The 19,425-nt window shown below is 30.6% G+C and overlaps 3 protein-coding genes across 8 annotated transcripts; 1 reads left to right on the plus strand and 2 right to left on the minus strand.

Annotated features, from left to right (window-relative positions):
* Nucleotides 1–2,888: 2,888 nt before the first annotated feature.
* On the minus strand, nucleotides 2,889–5,306 carry LOC112697743 (uncharacterized). Its single transcript, XM_025751055.3, has 3 exons — nucleotides 4,656–5,306; nucleotides 3,397–4,406; nucleotides 2,889–3,312 (listed from the first exon to the last, which is right to left on the minus strand). Exons 1-3 carry the CDS (start codon nucleotides 5,304–5,306, stop codon nucleotides 3,264–3,266), a joined length of 1,710 nt encoding a protein of 569 aa, XP_025606840.1. The 3' UTR covers nucleotides 2,889–3,263.
* Nucleotides 5,307–9,966: 4,660 nt separating this feature from the next.
* On the plus strand, nucleotides 9,967–12,989 carry LOC112697745 (F-box protein At3g12350). The gene is made up of 3 exons (XM_025751057.3): nucleotides 9,967–10,791; nucleotides 11,242–11,652; nucleotides 12,050–12,989. The coding sequence occupies exons 1-3, from the start codon at nucleotides 10,282–10,284 to the stop codon at nucleotides 12,551–12,553; spliced, it is 1,425 nt and encodes a 474-aa protein (XP_025606842.1). The 5' UTR covers nucleotides 9,967–10,281; the 3' UTR covers nucleotides 12,554–12,989.
* A 247-nt stretch (nucleotides 12,990–13,236) lies between these two features.
* LOC112697746 (LIM domain-containing protein WLIM1) lies at nucleotides 13,237–15,172 on the minus strand. Of its 6 annotated transcripts, none has more exons than XM_072221511.1 (6): nucleotides 15,089–15,172; nucleotides 14,328–14,515; nucleotides 14,034–14,130; nucleotides 13,901–13,941; nucleotides 13,720–13,809; nucleotides 13,237–13,651 (listed from the first exon to the last, which is right to left on the minus strand). In XM_072221511.1, exons 2-6 carry the CDS (start codon nucleotides 14,460–14,462, stop codon nucleotides 13,424–13,426), a joined length of 591 nt encoding a protein of 196 aa, XP_072077612.1. In that variant the 5' UTR covers nucleotides 14,463–14,515; nucleotides 15,089–15,172; the 3' UTR covers nucleotides 13,237–13,423. The 6 variants fall into 6 exon arrangements, with proteins under 6 accessions (XP_072077612.1, XP_072077615.1, XP_072077611.1 ...); XM_072221514.1 differs by having other exon boundaries at nucleotides 14,034–14,146; nucleotides 15,089–15,134; XM_072221510.1 differs by having other exon boundaries at nucleotides 15,026–15,089.
* Nucleotides 15,173–19,425: the final 4,253 nt, after the last annotated feature.

Consider the following 19,425-nt stretch of genomic DNA (forward strand, 5'->3'; position numbering starts at 1 on the left):
TTGTATATTATTAAATATATTCAAGTTATTTAGAATGATACAATATAAAAGAGTATTTATAAGGGCTAAGAGAATCGTAATAATAAAGACGTAATAATATTATATAATAAATATTCAAATATAATAAATAATTCTAATAAATACTAATTGATTTCTAATATATTCTGACATCCTTCTCAAATTATTATAGTGACAACTTGAATTTAAAACTTATTTGAAACAACGAACTAAAAAAAATATAAACCGATAGAACGGGTGCGGGTGCAAATAGAACTATCAAAAGGAAGTGCAGATGAAACTGCAGCTGTCTAAAGGAAGTGTAAACAGAATTGTCGCAAAGAAACACAGACGAAATTGACACAAAAAAAACACAGAGAAAATTGTCCAAAAATTGGCCAACTGCCAAAAAAACTGTTGAAAAGATGGCAAGTAGCTGAAAAAGTGACAAAGTGTAAAGATGGTTGCACATAATGGTTGAGCTCATTTTAGACATACCCATTTTATTATAGGCACATCAATGTCTTTGTAGTATTCAGAACTTATCAATATGATGCGTGTTTATGAATCTTATTTAAATGGCTTAGATTAGGATCATGTGAAAACTCTGAAACTTGAATAGTTGTAGTCACGAGTTGTTCATTTTTATTTATATTGACTTTTTTTTCCTATTTATTCTCTCAGCATAGAGCTAATACATTCTGTCTTATCGTTTTTTATTGTTTTTTAAAATTTTAGGATGCAGTATCTGGTTTAAAGAACGAGTTAGCAAAACGTCTTCTGAACCTGAATGTTTCATGCTTTAGTATGGCTTCTGGTAAGGGAGTGTAATGTTAATAATGTCTATATACTAAACAATTATTATTTAGTTTTAGCAAGGTAGCTGTTTCTTTATGTACAGTGCTCTGGAGCTTTTTCTGGTTAAAAGAAAGATTAAGGGATCCTTGTGGCTACATGTTTCGAACTTTTCAAAGCAAAGCAAGAGCAAAGACCAACTTCAAAGTTAGGAGAACCGTGTCATTAGTGTCAAGGCGAAAAACATTACCAAACTATCAATTCCTTGAAAAGTAGCCAAAGGTTTATAGTTTTAGATTCTTTAGTATATTCATGATTCATGATTTTTCTTCCTCATTTACTTTTAAATTCTTAAATCAATTACTAAAAACGAAAGCTAGGCTACTTTTAAAAGTGCAACTTTAGATCATTGCTAACACTTGTATTGCTACATTAATGTAACATAGTTGTAGACTTGTAGCATTTTTTGTTTTTTAGATTTATAACATAATTTATTACTTTTCAAGATAAATTTGTATATCAATATTGGAAAAATTGGTAAACAAATTAATGGGTATATAGAAAAAGAGCTGCATATCGTGTATTGGATCCAGGAATAAATTTTGTTTATAATGAAAAAATAAAAAAATAATGTTTTCTTCTTTTTTTGGTTTAGATATTAGATAGTTTTATTAGTGTTAATCCACTTCTTTATTTCATGTAAATAAAAAAAATTTCATTCATGCAGAATTCGGAGGGTCCGATAAGTTTCATGTAAATTTCAGATATTCTCTCCATACAAGACGGACCCTCCGATTTACTTACAAAAAATTTTTAACAATGAAATAGGAAGATCTGATTTTCTAATACCAAATCTGAGCAAAAACTGTCTCACAAATTGGTCTACCACCTCTAACATCCATAACCACGCACAACACATTCACAGCTTCCATAACAAAAAAATCAGCCTGTATAATTAGGTGCAAAACATAGGGAGTGGATCCTCTCCAATAAAAAAAAACTGGATGATGTCCGGTGTTTAATCTAACCCTTCATTGCTTTCTCTCTTCTATTTTATTTTGGTCCCACTTAGAGAATTAAAAATGAAAGATCACACTTTATTCTTTCAAGTATTTTTTCCACTGGAGAGGATCCATTTTTCAAAACATAATATATAATTTGGAGAAAGCTGCTTCAAGTTGATTGACTTGTTTTTTGGTGTTACTTTTAATGCTAAGGTTTCACATGGATTAAGGACTATTTAGCTGTTTGCTTACTCATTTACTCTCTCTCTCTCTCTGAGGAAAAGCTGATTCTCCTTCAACCTTCACCACTTTCTCTTCTTCCTCTCCTCCTCCTTCATCTCTTACAAAAATTATCCACAGAACCTTCCATTTCCACTCTTCTTCCCTTCTCTTCACTCTCAAACACTTCCAACCCACGACAGCTCATCATCATCATCATCATCATCATCATCATCATCAATTCGAGGATCTTCCCCATTTCCTCTCCCTCCTTCTCGATGCTGATATTAGGAATTTTGCTTTCTAGTTTGTTGTTTGTTTTGCGCTTTTAGCCCATTTCTCTTATCAAAAAAGAAATCTAGGATCTAGCTTAGTTGTATAGAGCTCCCATGTATTTTTTTTACCATCAATTTTAAGGTTATAATAAATTAATTAATAATGCAATACATAGCTCAAACAGTTTTTGTTCTTTTTAAAAAACTGTATTTTGATTATATGTAAGATATACATTTAGGAGAAACACTATAAGAATAAGAAAGCTGTCACTTCAAATAAGTTTTCTTCAATATTAACCTTTCTCAATTTTAGCTAACATGTAGTTTATAATTTAAATTTTTAGGGTGTGCAATTTGAAACTTAACAATGATCAAATAATACAAAAAAGAAACTAATGTTAACTTTTCTTTCAAAATTATTCAAATAAAAAAAAATTAACAGAAGGGTTTTTATTTGTATCTTAATTAACAATTTTAAAGTGTCAAATTGTCCGTTAAGAAACGTAAAATGCCCTTAAATTGAAGCATTCTAATAAACATCTGCAATGTTGATTTGTGAAGCAACGACTGGATCAAACCAAAATTTGTTCCTCAAGAATCCAAAGAAATCAGGAGTTTTCAAAAGATCATAAAGCTCTGGGATTAATATCCCTCCCTACATAAACCAATAAAATTGCCACCAGGCCATGCTGGTTCCACCTGCGAATGCTATGAATATTTTGAGTACTAGCTAACTCCAAAAGTCATTACATTTGACTATAGAGATCAAGATTGTCCCAATCTAATTGATAATAAAAAGTAAAATAAAATAAAACATAATTAAAAAAACGAATGTGAAATTGGAAAAGTTGTTGAATAACCTCAATCCTCATCATAAGAGAGACAAAAAAAGTAACTCGTCTTAAAACTATGTGATAAGAATAATACAACCTAATCTACTCTGTTCAAGAAAACATATTCCTAACAGCAACATTTATGCTACGGTAGTCTTCCCTTTAATGTCTTGGTCTCCGGCAGCAAACCTGTCCACAATGGATAGGGTCATGAATTAATTGAGACATTATAATAATAGAAAGAACAGTGAGAAGAGAAAGGTGCATGCTTACACATAGTACTTCATATGGGGACCAACTTTAAGATTACCCTTAGATTCAACCTTAGCAGAAAAATTATCCTCGATTTGGAGCTTGACTCTGGCATAAGGAACAATGTTAATATATTCATTTGGACGCTCCATATCCAATTTAATATCCATTTGATATGTAAAGACATAGATCAGACTTTCTTTGCTTGTGTGGTGACAACAAAAAACGTTAGACACCATCCCCATCTCATCCAAATCATTCACATGCACAACAGCCACGGGTTTCTTCTTAGACAAGTCAAAGATGTACCAAATAGATACAATATCAATAATAAGAAGAAAATCACTGCAACCCAAACGAACGAGTTTCCTACCAGCTTTGTAATCACAAAATGGCGGAAAATTGCACTCAATGGGGCTCCAAATGTTGGCATTCAAATCATATGACATGAGCCATTGATTGTTATCATCATCAAAAGAATACAACACAATGAGGGTTTCCCACAAAAAGTAAGAGTGAGGATTCAAGCGCACGCCAGCGGGCACTTCCCTCTTTTCCCAAAATTCTGATTTTAGGTTGTAGATATCAACCCAATTATCACCGATGCAGCACAATTTGCCATCGTATGGAATTATTATGGGGCACAATTGGTGGGGGAAGAAGATGGTTCTGCATAAACTCCAAATCCAAGTATGACCATCATACTTGAGGCACCAAATGTTTCTAGCGCCATCAAAATCCAGTTCTCTTTCACTATCCTTATCCAGGTCACCAAGAAAGAACAAGCTGAGACCAACGGAACAACAAAATTTTTCAGATAATGGTAAACTAGAATCGCTTGTTCCACCATGTGGAAGAGGCCATTTGACAGTTACAGGACCTCCGTCTTCAAGATCAACAGTTCCATTCTTCATGAAGTTGGCCTCACTGATAGTTAACATCCTGCGACTGTAGGTTGTACTTCTACATTCATCATACAGATTTTCCACCAACATATATATGCGTTTTGGATCACAACAACCAGCATCATCCTATAACTAAGAAAACAATCATAATATTTAGGAGAAAAATAGATCACCAGTTTAAAACAATTATCTATCAAATAGAAAGCATTTCAATAGTGTAAGTATTGATAATAAATGGTATCCTAGCTATCGTCAAACCCTTAAATGAAGGTTAAATTCACAGTGGATTAGTCATTGACTTGGGGAGAGATGGGATATGAAACCAAAAATTATATACATGTAACATATAAAGGATAAGAGCATGCAGAAATCTACCTCAGGTTCAGATTCCCTGCACATGCCATTAGCAACTTCTCCCGAAACCGTCGCAACAATGCTTCCCCACCACTCTTCAAAATCAGAACCGTATTGAACATGATCCAAATCCCTAATATGATTGACGGCCTTAGCCATCAAATTCTTACCATCCCTTTTGCCCACCACAAATGCAGTGAAACTGCAAGCCTTCACAACAACCGCTCCGATCCCAAAGCTCTCCGCGTTATTCACGAGCCAACTGGCGAAGTCCTTTGCTCCTTTGCTGTTGTCGACGAACGGTAGGGGAGGTTGGTTATGCGAAGTTGAATGAAGGAGGAGGATGAGGTTCTCCTTGGGTAGGTCTTCGGGATCGTAAGTCCGAGCATCTACGACCTCCAAAACGAGGCCTTTCAACTCTAACAAATCGCAGAGGCGCTTCGCTACGGCTTCTGCAGTTGAAAATTCGATTTGCGAAACGAACAGGATCTTGCCACGAGGATTGCGTTTGAGTTGCTCTTGATGGAGTGTTATGAGATTCTCTTTGTGCGGGCGGATGTGAGTCTTGTAGATTGAGAAGAAGGATGCGGCAGTGACCGTGGTGGCGGCCACGCTGGACAGGATAGCGGATACCGATACATCCGCCGGTAACGAAGGCAACCAAAGGGGCATTATTGGCTACAAACTCAATTTTGATGCAGCCGTCGAAGAAGGTGGCGCTTGGGCATTATTTTTTTATTTTTTAATTTTTTTTAGAAAAACAAAATAAATAATATAATTTAAAAACATACCTAAATAAAAAAGTTAATATTTTCATATATTATATATAACGTTATAAATAAAATTTACTTTTACAAATATTTTGATAAAAAATTATATTATATAATAATATATTTAACAAAGTAATTAGTTAATAAATTTTAAATATAATAAATTAATTATTTGTCAAGTAATATAAAATAAATTTTATTTATTTTATATTTTTATGTTGTAGTTTAAAATATTATTTTAATATTATAAAAAATTTGTATATAATAATTAATTTTAATGAATAAAAAAACTTATATTTTTTGTATTTATATTTTATATTTTTTAAAATAAAATTTTTTTATCTTTATATAATAAAATATGTGATAATCTTCTTTTATATATATTAGAGGTGGTAAAACAGGTCGAATTCATCGAGCCGACCCGCCGAACTCGCTAAAAAATGTGGGTTGGGTTAGAATTTAAAACCTGTCAAATTAAAAAAATTCGCTAAATTATGTATATATCTTCTAACTTCTAATTATGTTACTTTATTTATTTTATTTTATAATTTCGTATATATGTCCAAATTATGTGACTTATTTTTTAAAATAAAGATAGTTCTATTGACAAATATTATTTTAAACAAATTTATTGAAGTTAAAAATTTTAAAAATAATAATAAAAAGTTATATTATAATTTGACTATTTTTTATTTGTAATTAATTGTTTAATTATTATTTTTTAGTTAATTTTAATTAATTTTATTTTTCAAACAAAAAAAAACAAAGTTAAACGACTAGCATTTTGTACCCACTTTAGTTGGCGAGGCGGGCTGGCCCGTCCCGCTTAAGGTGCGGGCCTAGGTGAGGCGGGGCGGATTGGGGCGAGCCGGCCCGCATTGCCACCCCTATATATATATATATATATATATATATATATATATATATATATAGGGGTGGCAAGCGGGGAAGCCCGCCCCGCCCCGCCTAGTGAGGCGGTTCCAAAATCCTAGCCCTCTCCGCCTAACGGCAGGCATAGCCCGCCAAATATCCTCTTTTTTTTTTTTACTTTTAACTATTAAATAATATATATAAAGGCATAAAAAAATCTCTCCTATTTTTTACTTTTAACTATTATAATTTTTATATTCACAAATATTAAAGTCTTTGTAATTATAAATATCTAATAAATATAAATATAAACCAAGTTTTCATCCAAAACATAATTATAAATATTGTTCCCAAAGCAAAATAAATATAATCTAAAACATAATTATAAATATTGTCTCTAAAACAAAATAAATATAATCCAAAACACTCAATTTTCATCTTCATTCTCTTGTAAGTTAGGTTGGGGGAAGTTGGGTTTTGGCAAAAAAATTGTAAAAATACCCCTTGCTAAAAATAATAAGCCCGGCGGAGAAACCCACCTGCCCTGCCAAAGCCCGTGGTTTAAGCGGTGCGAGTTAGGCGGATTTTTGCTATTTGGCGGTCCCAATTTTCTAGCCCAGTCTGCCTTTTTTGCGGGTTACACGGACCGACCCGACGAGTTTAAGCCCGTTTGTCACCCCTATATATATACTATTTAGTAATTTTTTATATATTAAATAATTATAATCATATAATAACATTGAAATCAGAAAACATATTAAATCTATTATAGTATAACTATTTAAAATATCATTTTTATATAATCTTTTAATATTATAAAATAATTTTGCTGTAAAAATTTTGTGAGTTTGGCAAATTTTTTTAATTTGACCGGTTTTAAATCCTAGTCCGACCCACCTTTTTTAGCAAGTTCGGCGAGTCAGCCCGACAGACTCAACCCGTTTTGCCACCCCTAATATATATTAAGAAGATTATCACATATTTTATTATATAAAGGTAGAAACTTTTTGTTCTAAAAAAATATAAATTAAATAAATACAAAAAATATAAGTTTTTTTATTCATTAAGATTAATTATTATGCAAATTTTTTTATAATATTAAAATAATATTTTAAGCTATAATATAAAATATAAAATAATTAAAATTTATTTTATATTACTTGACAAATAATTAGATTATTATATTTAAAATTTATTAACTAACTAAGTTTATTAAATATATTATTATATAATATAATTTTTTATCAAAATATTTGTAAAAATAAAATTTATTTAAAAAGTTATATAAAATACATGAAAATATTAACTTTTTTATTTAGGTATTTATTTAAAATTATATTATTTATTATGTTTTTCTAAAAAAAATTGAAAAAAATAAAAAAGGGTAATAATAAAAATGTAAAAGGGTAATAATAAAAATTTGTGTATATAAAAGGGTAATAATAAAAATGTAATTTGTATACCATGACTTTATACAATATAAAAGGGTATTTATTGGTATTAAGAGAATCGTAATAATAAAAATATAATATTTTGTAATAAATATTCATATATACTAAATAATTCTAACAAATGCTAATTGATCATAATATAATCTGACAATAAAAATGAAATACACAATTTTCTACTTATAAAGATAAAAAAATAATAATATCTGCTCACTAAAATAATAACATTAGTAAACATTTATTAATGCAGTAAAAAGATTACAAAAATCAGAAAATAAAAATAGAAACCTCCTTAATATGAGAAATAAAAATTACTAGTTACAAAAATTAAAAAAATATTTTTACTATAATTAAAATAGGATACGACAAAATCACAAATTAAAAATCGATCAACCCAAACATTAAAATTTACAAACAAAATTTAAGGAAAAAAAAAATACCAACAAAATAGAATGGTTATTGTGTGATCTATAATTCCAACCACAAATTTCGTCTTAAAAATTCAAACAATCAAAGTAAATAATTAGTTGTCCTATAAGTTGCCGATTTACAATAATAGTTTTGTGACTAATTTTTTTAATTATGGAAGTTTAAAATGTGTTATACTCATTACTCAATTATGGAAAAATGGTGTGTTTTTTATAGATATGGAGATAAATTTTTTTATAAATTAAAACTCACAAATCGGAGGCTTAGTTTTGTTTTTGGAAACAAAACTTAGGGTCAGATTTGAGATAATAAAGAAATCTGAGCCTCAAATTTGTGTAAGCTGAAATTTTTTTTTAAAAGATAAACAAATTGGTAGGTCAGTTTTGTGAAAAAAAAAATAATGTAGTATAACAAAAAATATTTTAAAATACACAAAAATGAACCTCAGTTTTGTGATTATCCATACAAAAAGAAAACACATCATTTCTCCATATTATTTAAAAACACCACCACAATCTCAATAATAAAAATAAAAAATATAATTTTGTATATATGTGAAAATATGAGACTTTTTTTTTTATTTAACTCTAGATTAGTAATATAGGATGAGTTATTACTCACTGCACTCTCAAAATAAGTAATTATAAACTTAGATACTAATATCTGGACTTTTTTGCAAGTAAAAAAAGTCACAATCTCAACAAAATGATACTTTAAGTCTAAGTCGTAGTGCTTTATAACACATGATTTGGTCAAATACGTTAAAATGAATTGAAAATTAGTTCAGATTGTTCAGACCTTGATTTGAGGCAAGAAAAGTGAAACACCAACATGCTACCAATTAGTCTAAGGCATGAATTGTTTCTTTGATTCAGATGTATGACCTTGGAAAGCCATGTATACAATAGCAAGTTGCTGTGTACAACTAACAATTTCATCAGGAAAATGAAAACAATTAAACAATGCATAAGTTATTGCAGCATAAGATTTTCATAAATCCTTACAGTTAACGAACTAGGGAACAGTTATATGGGAACTCTTTGTAATATTCATATTTACAATGAGTTAGGTTTCGTACCAAAATTAGCTATTAATATAAAATATATACTAGAATATAAATACACATTAAAAATAAATTAAACTAAATATATATTTATACATAAATATATTAGTAGCTTGATTTTAATAATTGATTTTAGTGTACAAATAACATTTTTTATTTACTCGAGGCTCAATCATTAAACTTAAAATATACCAAAACCATGTGTAACATGAACACATTAATGATCAAGTACGTTGACCTTATTAATCATTACAAATTACAATTTTATAATTGACACTTTTAGCAGCTACTTTTTTTAATTTCTTTCACTCCATTTTCTTGTAAACTAATTGAATAAAAAATGCCTTGCCAGGACAAGAAGCTACATGAATCCAGGTGTTGAAACTTGAAAACCAAACCTTGAAGAATTGACAAAGTAAAATACTTTTCTAAAATATTCACGCTAACACATTATTCTGTAGTATATTCAATTTTTGTATTCAACAACCAAATTGAAAATCATCAGTTAAAAGGACTAATACGTCATTCTAACTAATTATGTGTCGGTACCAACTACCAAAGTAACAAAAATATATATTTTATGTAAATTTATTGTCAATTATAATATTTCTTCTCATACAAAATTAGTATAAAAATATTTTAAATTTTATTAAAAATATAAAACATTAAATTAACGAATTTATAATTAGATACCTCAATTGGGCCGTGACCATTATGATAACCAGTATCCTCTACCTTCACTCAAAGTCTCCAACCCAATTACGACCCAAAAACAGCATGTCGTTTCGAATATTATGGGTCGTTTATGAAAATACGAAACGCAAGCGTGTCTGAATATACGTGACGTTAGTCGTTGCCGTTTAACTGATGAGCACGAACCCGAGCCCAGTAACGCAGAAACAATCATAGACCAAAGAAAGAATGATTCCATAGAGTTGAAAAGAATCTACCATTTTTCTCTCCCTTTTTTATTTTCTGCAACCCAACACTTCGCATCACTTGAAACTTCAAAGTTCAAACCACACAAAAAAAGAAAAGAAAAAGAAACGCCCAAAACGACAACAACAATGGCTTCGTCTCTGTCGTTTTCAGATTTCCCCGAAGACGTTCAGCTCTGCATACTGTCGTTTCTCTCTCCCACCGAAATCGCCACGTTCTCCTGCACATCAAAACGCTTCGTTTCGCTCTGCACCAGCGATTCGCGCCTCTGGTTCACGATGTGCGAGAGAAGGTGGGGTTCCAAGACACAGATCAATAAATGGGTGAAGGGTGCAGTCACGTACAGGCACCTCTATAGAACTCTAAGCGAGTGGGAGAATCTCATTGGCTTCTGGCGCCGGAGCGGGCCAGGTAGCGCTTCAATTTCTTCGCCTTCGTTGCTCTTCTTTGAGTGGTGGGATACTTGCATTTCGGGATTTAGGGTTTCGCCGTCGACCAATGGGTCATATGGCGTTGTTAAAGCTCCGTTTCTTTGGATGGGTCTTTCGGATGATGGCCAGATCGTTAATTTGTTGGATCCTGATGGCCGCAGTGAGGTTTCCGCGCCGGAGTTCGCGGCGGTGCCGGCGAATGGGGAGGTTGTTTCATAAGCTCATTACTTAAGAGCATGTTTGTTGGTAACAGATTATTTTTGAGATTTTTTTTGACAATTTATTTATTTATTTATTAAATGAGCTAATACAAATGCACAATTCAGCTATTTTGGACGGAAAGATTCTTTTTTTTTTTATGTAGAGATGTATTCTCCTTGGCTTCTTAGTCACGAGCTGAAAAAATATAATACCTTTTTTTAGCTTTTAAATTGGAATGGGAAACTTTTGTGTAATGCTTTTTTAATGTGAAAAAATAAAAATCACTTTTGTGATAATTAGAAAAAAAAAAACAAATATAAAAACTGACAAAAACACACTGTTTTTCTGATGCAGGATAGTTAGTCAATTATATTGATTTGATTGGATTAGTATAATGCTTCAAGTGGAATGATTGATAATTGAATTATTCATTTTGTTCAGTCTCTGATGTAACAGGTTGGATTAACTGAGAATGAGTTGATTCCAGTGAATTTGAGTTTCATGGGGAGGACGCATTTTGTTGTGGAGGAAAATCAGAGCTTTGCTGCTGCAAATTCTTCGAGTTGCAGTTCTGATCAGAAGAGAAATGGGTTTAGTAGGAGTATGAGCCCTGGGAACCTAAGCGGCGATGAATACGGTAGTGTCGGAGAGGATGTCAGTGGATCGCCAGGAAGCTTGCCAGACCGGTTGATGTCTGAGATTTATCAGCATTTGGCAAATAGGACTAGCCCTGGAAGTGATAAGTCGAGGAAGCAGAGGAGAAGGGAGAAGGAGAGGCTGGCTAAGAGGAAATGGGAGCCTGAGCATTTTGTGAAGATCGAGAATTGCTCACCAACACCATCGCGGCCTTTACAAGGCCTTTGGAAGGTGTTTCTATGTCGTTCCCTCTTGTTACGCTCGATTATGTGCATAAGTTGCCTTCTTTGATATCTTTCATTTTATAATGATATCATAGAGTAGTTGAACTATACTATACTTGGTTGTTTGGGACTTTGGGTCAAAATAATCAAATTGCAAAATGTTAAGAGAAGTGATTGGGAATTGGGAATTCAATAGCTGGTAAGAATGCTGAGAAGTTCTGATGTTTATGATCTTGTGGAGATGCAGACATTATATTGAAATCATGTTGGTAGCACTATGTGTTCCAAATGAAACATGGTGTAGTGCACTAGTGCTCAATATTTTCCCTTTTCTATTATGATTATGAAGATGGATGATAGTGGAGCACTTTGGCTCATTGGACTCTTTACTATCATTGTTGCAGGGAATCTGTGATGACATGAATTTAGCCTTTTACCTTGTGGTGTATGATGACATCGGGGGCATTGCCTGCCGAAGAGTTGGGGATCCTCCTGAGCGCTTTTCCAACTATGCCCCGGTTTTCTGGACATCTAAAACGACATTTCTGGAGACTCCATTTTCTCTGGAGGAAGAAACCTTGTATGACAGCCGGCTTCATATCAGACCGCATCAAACAAGCTTTGAAATTCAAGAGCAGTTCCACTTGTCCGATGTCGAAGTGGTAAACCCATTTCAGCAGTTACATTTGTCAGGCAACGAAGTTGTCAAACGAATTCTTCACATAAGCTCAAGCTATGATTTAGTTATTCCAGATGCAGCTGGAATGATAAATCCAAGGAGTGGAGAGGGAAGGATTTGGCAATACCACAATGATACTTTTGGATTTGGATTCCTTTGTGACAACTTTGTCATAGACATGAAGCATATTTTCCGCAACGGTTGTATTGTGGATATAGTGAATCCTTGATTTATTTCTTCTGCATTCCTTGTTCATAGGTAGTTAGATTAATGTCACCTATACCCTGTGACATATTGTTTTATTCGCTGTGAAAATAATTACAATCTTCCTAGATGGTACCTCTTTTCCTTTTACTTCCTCACCCCAAAGGTAAAACAGATACTTAATGTTTAGAATAGATGCAGAAGAAAAATAGGATAAGAAATGTGCAAGCAGCACACTTTTTAGCTTTGTGTTGTTCCTCTACATACTCAAGCATTGGCCTTTCACAATGTAGCCTTTCAATTGTGGTTTTAATTATTTACTTATTTATGTCTTGAAACATTGTGACCTTTCTAAAGTATATCTTGTACTTTCTTTCTCTTGATGACTGCGAGAAAATGGATTCAATTTGTACATATTGTTAGTGCAACTATCAAATTGGTATAGATATCTGATTCGGTTACTCATTATCTTAAAAGTCTTACAATACAAGTATTTGATTGGATTTTACATTATTATTGCATAGCAATAACTTTAAAAAAATGTTTATAGGAAGGACTTTGCAATAGAGAAGATTGCTGATTTCCTGCATAATCTTTTTTAATTGGCTATTACCTTCACTATTAATGAATGAAAGTATGAAAGTTTATTAAAAACATTGCAAAAGCATGAGTAACTCCTAAATCAATCAACACTCACAACATGGGAAATAGCAAATGAAGATCATCAAGATTAGAAAAATGCAATACAATATTTATCACTGGTAAAGGTATATTCCAATTTCCAGGACTCAAAATACTGGTAAAGCATGAGACACAGTAGAAACATATGGGGAAGAAAACATAGAACTGTATCAAAGGAATAAAACTCTCAAGACTCTTTCCTTTGTGAAGCATTTTATGTCTCAGCTGTGACTTCTTCGCCATTGATTTTTGCTTGCACTGCACTCTTCTCATGATCACCTTCAAGCTGACTCAAGTTTCCCTTCTCCTTGATTAGTTGGACATGGTGGTGTTTGCAGTAGAGCTTTCCCTCGTGCGCGATGTAATTGGAAGGGCTGATAACACATCCTCCATGGCAGCACTTGAAGCAACTCTTATGGTAAGGAGTCCCATTCACAGTGACCTATATATATCATTAATAAGCTATTTTTGTAAGAGTGGAAAGAAGCTATGGTTGAATTGTGTTGTTACCTTCTCAGTTGGATACACAGTTTTTTGGCAACCAGCACATTTATCTCTTGTTCCACCAAACATACTTGAAACTTTTGCTGCTGCAGGTTTCTGATTAGAACAGAACAAGAGTTAGAGATATGTTAGAAAGCTGAATGTGCTTTTGTGAGTTGCAAGAACCAGGATTTCAATTTTTGTTTACCTCATCAGTGTTTTTCTCTGGTTTAGCAACTTTTGGTGTTCCTAATTAAGTAAAGAAAGGAAATACTGAGATTCAATGATGCATCAAAAAGTGTGAGTGACAGATAAAAGAGAAGGAATTAATGGTTTCTTACCTTCAAAGCTTTTCTCAAGGCTACCAGTTCTCTTGAAAAGTTGATCGAAGTGCGGCCTACAGTAAAGAACTCCCTCAAAAGAGTTGTAGTTGCTCAGCTGCAGATACATGAATCTGTCAGCAAACTCACTAATCAAAATTTCAACATGGAATTTAACATCAATCCCAGGATTACAGGTTCAAGCCGTAGAATCAACCACTACTGACATAATTATCAGTACACCAGATCCAAGGCTATATAACCAAGAACTAATTGTGTGCGAGCGTGCGTGCGTGCGCGAGTATAGAGAGATACCTTGAGAGTTCCTTTGCAGTGGTGGCAGCGGAAGCAAGCTTTGTGGAAAATTCGGTTATCCGCAGTCAACTTATCAACAAGGTAAACGGTTTTGTCACAAGCCATACATTTCTGAGTTGTTCCTGCAAATGCCATTGCTTTTCTTTCTTTCTTTGTTTTCTCTTCTGAGTCTTTTAAGTTGTCACTAACTGAATGAAGAACAAAAGATCAATGAGAGGATCAAAGAAAACAAAAGAGAAAAAAAAAAGGAAAAAGAAGAAAAGAGAGAGGATAGAATGCAGAAATTTGCGGAGACAAAGGCACAACCTCCTAACAATTATAGTGACATGACAATCATTTTGATCAGATTCTAAGCACCTAACTACACTTTCTCATTTTCTTTATTTATTTTTTTTTTCTCTCTGCCTTCAACTGTGAATATAAATGCGTAAAATCTAAGAAATTTATCACACTAATAACATGTTTATGTGTTATCTTGATTTATATTTGACATTGATCTAATTCTCAAAATAGTTGTGACATTTAAATAAATTAAACATTGGGATCATATTAACTTGGTAATTGATTCTGATTTTTATATATTTACTTATTTTAGCATAAGCTTTTATGGAAGATTATATATAATCCCATAATAAAGGAAAAACTTAATTGTTGTATAACATCATTAACAAAGTTTATTTTGATAATCTGAGTCTCACTTTGGAACATGGAGAAGAATCATACATATTGTAAAGTGAAAGTTGCAAAAGGGATTACCCTACCAAGAAAGAATTCATTGACTTTTTTGCCTTCAAGTTTATGTCATCCATGTAGTTTACACCATAAAAATTATATATGTTCAAGTAGGGCCTTCAATTAAGTCCTAAATAATCAGTGTAAAATACTAATTTAGTAACAATAATCCAAACAGAAATTGGTGTACAAAACTAGTGTTATTAACTATTAAATTAAAATAAATCCACTATGAAAAATCCAAGTAAGCAGTCACAATCTTGATTAGATATTTTGGTTTAATCAATTTGTATTTGATAAGAAAAGACACTTTGTAATCATGGGGACCAGTGGCTAAAATATGGCACTGCCAGCACCTTATTATTCAATATCTAGCTGGCTAACTTTTATTCTAGAATATTACTTTTTCCAAATAGTAACAATTGATTTCTTGAGTTACAAGGGTAGGTCAAGTTTCATTAACTTTAGGTAGCCTTTGATATTTATTTTGGGACAGAATGCATGAAAATAAAGAGGTAGAGAGTAGAGACATATGTTTATGTCATTTTTTGTTTTTTGTTTTTTTCTTTAATGAAAATTGACTTAAAAAAATTGTTTAGGTCATGACAAATTTTTTTCCTTTTGGTGTTATCTCTTTCTCTTCAAATATATATTTTATTCAAATTGTCTTTTTCTATTTTGTAGGACTTTAACCATATGCCATTTAATATTTTATTTATTACTACCGCATATAGTACAATTCTATTAATTCATAATTTCTCACCTTCCTAAGTTTATATTGCCTAACAATGGAAAATTACATTAAATTGTTCTTATAAAGTATGTATTTTAATTTATAAAGAACCATAGATGACTATGTCTATTTTAATGTAACACCCTGTAATTTGGTGCAACATTGCAATGATGGGTCTGGTGTGCTGCATCTTGCAGGTGCTGTGGTTATAGTAATCTTGCATCCCACTCCAATTATGATGACAGCTTGTAATTAATCTAAGTCTGTCCCACTGAAAAAAAAAAAAAAAAAGAAGGGACAACGTTCTGACTTTGCATTTTTGTTCTGTCATCAGATTGCATTGATAAATTTAATGTCATGATTTTATTTGGCTAGTTTAAGGCTATATGTAATAAAATAATTAACAAAATGATGTGCTATAATGATCAGGTCATTGGTTAATTTGCTTCATTTACATTGACTAATTAATTACATATAAAATAACATTTGAAATAACCACAATAGTTTAGGATCCAATTTATGTAAATTATCTAAAAGAAATATTTTTTAGAGATGTAAAATTTGTAATAACATTAACTAATTTAATGCCATATGAAATAATCAAGATGGTTTAGTTGAATCATTAATTAGTTAGCTTTATTTGCCTTAGTGGATCCAATTTATTCATATATATGTCTTAGTTTATGGTGTTGTGTTAGTTCAATAAAATTTAGTGTGATATGAAATAAAAGTTAGTTGCATATGGAAGTAGCTGGAAGAAATGCAATGTCTACTTCATCTTGTGTTAGTTAAATGTCCTATGGACTATGGTGTAGTATTGTTGACTTTGACTATATTATTTGTTCAAGAATAATACAATTAGAACCACTTAAGTAGAGAGTTGATCATATAAGTGTTAATATTTGCAAATCCTAGAAGTGTCTCAGATTTCATTAATTAAATGGTTAACTAACTAATACTAAAGAAGAGAAACTTATAAATTTTGCAACATATCTGATTTTCTATTAAAAATATTTACTTTCTATTTAGTAAACACTGTTTCATCGAATCAAATCCTTTTTTATTTAAATAATCATTCAAGTATTAACCGTTGGGAAATAAATTTTTTTAAATTATATTTTAGTTATTTTAGATACAAGTAAAATTTATTTACAAATAAATAAAAAAATATTAAAACGAATTTAATACAAATCAAAATCTTGGAGCAGCACAACCTTATTCTAAAACCCACTCAATCATGTTTAAAACAAAAAGCCCAAAAATGTACAAGCCCAACTTGTGCATAACTAAATTTAAAGCACAAACAAAAAATTAAGGGTAAGGCTAGAAATGAGCCGAGAGCTGAGCGAGACCAAGTTCAAGCTCGGCTTAACTCATTAACAATCGAGCCTATTTCTTAAGTTTAAACTCATCTCACCGAAAGCTCACGAGCTGGCTCAAATAATAGAAACATAAATACATAATATATAATTCTATATTAATAAATTATAACTTATATATTTAAAAAAATATTTAAAAAGATCAGTTTTATATATTGTATCTATCAATAAATTATATGTAAAAAATAAATATAAAAATATATATAATATTAAAAGTATAAATTGAATACATATAGGATATGTGTATTAATATATATATATATATATATATATATATATATATATATATAATTGAGTCAGCTCACGAGCTAATGAGCTGAATTTATCTAAACTCAAGTTTGGCTCATTTAATTTATGAGCTCAATTCCAAGCTCAAACTTGGCTCACTAGCTCACGAACTTAGCTTATCAAGCTATTAACGAGTCGAGCTCGAGCTAGCTCATGAGTTGACTTGACTCACTTCCAGCCCTAATTAAGGGTTAACTATTAAAAATTTCCCTGAATTATTCAAAAACTGACAAAATATTCATGAATTTTGTTATCGACAAAAATACTTTTAAATAATTTAAAAACACAACAAAAATACTCAACAGTAAATATATATTTTCAAAAAATGACTTAGAAATTGAATTTTGATGTACTTTTTTACAAGCATGATTGTAAAAATGAGATATTATTATCTTTAAAATTTGGTAATTTTTTGTTAAGTATATATTTTTTATATTTTTTGTTAACAACCAATAATACTTTAAAAAATTCACAAAAAATATATACTTAACAAAAAATTACCAAATTTTAAAGATAATAATATCTCATTTTTTTAATCATTCTTGCAAAAAATTGCTTTAAAATTCAATCTCTAATGTATTGTTTGAGAAATACATATTTAATGTTAGTTTTTTTGCAAGATTATCTAACATTAAATATGTATTTCTCAAAAAATATATTAGAGATTGAATTTTGATGTGATATTTTGCAAGAATGATTAGAAAAATGATATATTATTATCCTTAATATTTGGTGATTTTTGTTAAGTATATAATTTTTTATAATTTTTTTGTTAACAACTAATAATACTTTTAAAAAATCACAAAAAAAATATACTTAGAAAAAAGTTACCAAATTTTAAGAATAATAATATCTAATTTTTATAATGATACTTAAAAAAATTCACATCAAAATTCAATCTCTAAGGCACTTTTTGAAAATATATATTTAGTGTTAGGCATTTTTGTTGCGTTTTTTAAATTATTTAAAGGCATTTTTGTCGATAATAAAATTTGGGTGTATTTTTATCAGCGTTTGAATAATTTAAAAGCGTTTTTGGTTGTTAACTCTAAAATTAAAGTATACAACTTTAACTAATTTTTACAATTAATTATTATTTTTCTATATATTTATTATTAACTATGTACGAAAGCTAAATTTTTAAAATAATTAGGAGAATATATAGTGAATATTACCTGTATAAAAAACACATTATAAATGCCTTTTTTAGGGATCTAATATACAATAGATATCTCGCATCTCATAATTTATTAGAGAAAAAAAATACAATAAACTTGAGAAATAATTTACCAAAATGAAAACTATGAAATTGAGAACTATATATTGAAAAAGAAAAGTCTCTTTGACCGTGATATAAAATATTGCAAATGAAGTAAAATAGGATGTATATTTTTAGCTCTACAAACATGTGATGACTATGATAATTTTTTATATTTACATAACATAAATTAAATACATATTTTAAAGTATTTATATGACAAGGACTTAAACTAAAGCATATAACATGGACAAAAATAATGTAAAAGTTTTTATAGGTAATAATATTATATGACCTGTATTTATAAAAACTAAAAGAATTCATAAATCTCCAAAACATAATTAATAATAAGATAAAGTATTAAATTGGTCTTTACTTTTGGGCGTACTAAATTAGTTATCATTTTTTTATCATTTAAACGAAATATTTTATATAGAATTAAGAAGAATGATAAATAAATGTATTGATGTATCTACGGTTGGTTTTGTGCCTCTTGAATTTGTACTTATTTTTAAGATTATCGACCTTGTTCTTGTACTACTGTCATGTAAGACATTTTATTAATTATTTAGCTTTGATTATGCACCCTTCGAATAGGAATCCATTTTTCTGAAAGATCCCGGCTTTCGTGCTTTGGTGAGTCTTCGAGACCCTTTCGATGACCTACATTGTGTTAAAGGGATATCTACACGATCCGATCGATTGCGT

The sequence above is a fragment of the Arachis hypogaea genome, chromosome 16, assembly GCF_003086295.3.
Source record: "Arachis hypogaea cultivar Tifrunner chromosome 16, arahy.Tifrunner.gnm2.J5K5, whole genome shotgun sequence".
In the NCBI taxonomy this organism is placed as follows: Eukaryota; Viridiplantae; Streptophyta; class Magnoliopsida; order Fabales; family Fabaceae; genus Arachis; species Arachis hypogaea.

Coding starts and splice junctions, on each gene's coding strand:
- LOC112697743 (XM_025751055.3), bottom strand. CDS start 5,306: ATGCCCCTTTGGTTGCCTTCGTTACCGGCGGATGTATCGGTATCCGCT. Junction 4,407..4,655: donor GCAGGGAATCTGAACCTGAG/GTAGATTTCTGC, acceptor TCTTAGTTATAG/GATGATGCTGGTTGTTGTGA. Junction 3,313..3,396: donor CCCCATATGAAGTACTATGT/GTAAGCATGCAC, acceptor CATTGTGGACAG/GTTTGCTGCCGGAGACCAAG.
- LOC112697745 (XM_025751057.3), top strand. CDS start 10,282: ATGGCTTCGTCTCTGTCGTTTTCAGATTTCCCCGAAGACGTTCAGCTC. Junction 10,792..11,241: donor CGGTGCCGGCGAATGGGGAG/GTTGTTTCATAA, acceptor CTGATGTAACAG/GTTGGATTAACTGAGAATGA. Junction 11,653..12,049: donor CTTTACAAGGCCTTTGGAAG/GTGTTTCTATGT, acceptor TCATTGTTGCAG/GGAATCTGTGATGACATGAA.
- LOC112697746 (XM_072221510.1), bottom strand. Junction 13,942..14,033: donor CCTTGAGAAAAGCTTTGAAG/GTAAGAAACCAT, acceptor TTACTTAATTAG/GAACACCAAAAGTTGCTAAA. Junction 13,652..13,719: donor CTGTGTATCCAACTGAGAAG/GTAACAACACAA, acceptor TGATATATATAG/GTCACTGTGAATGGGACTCC.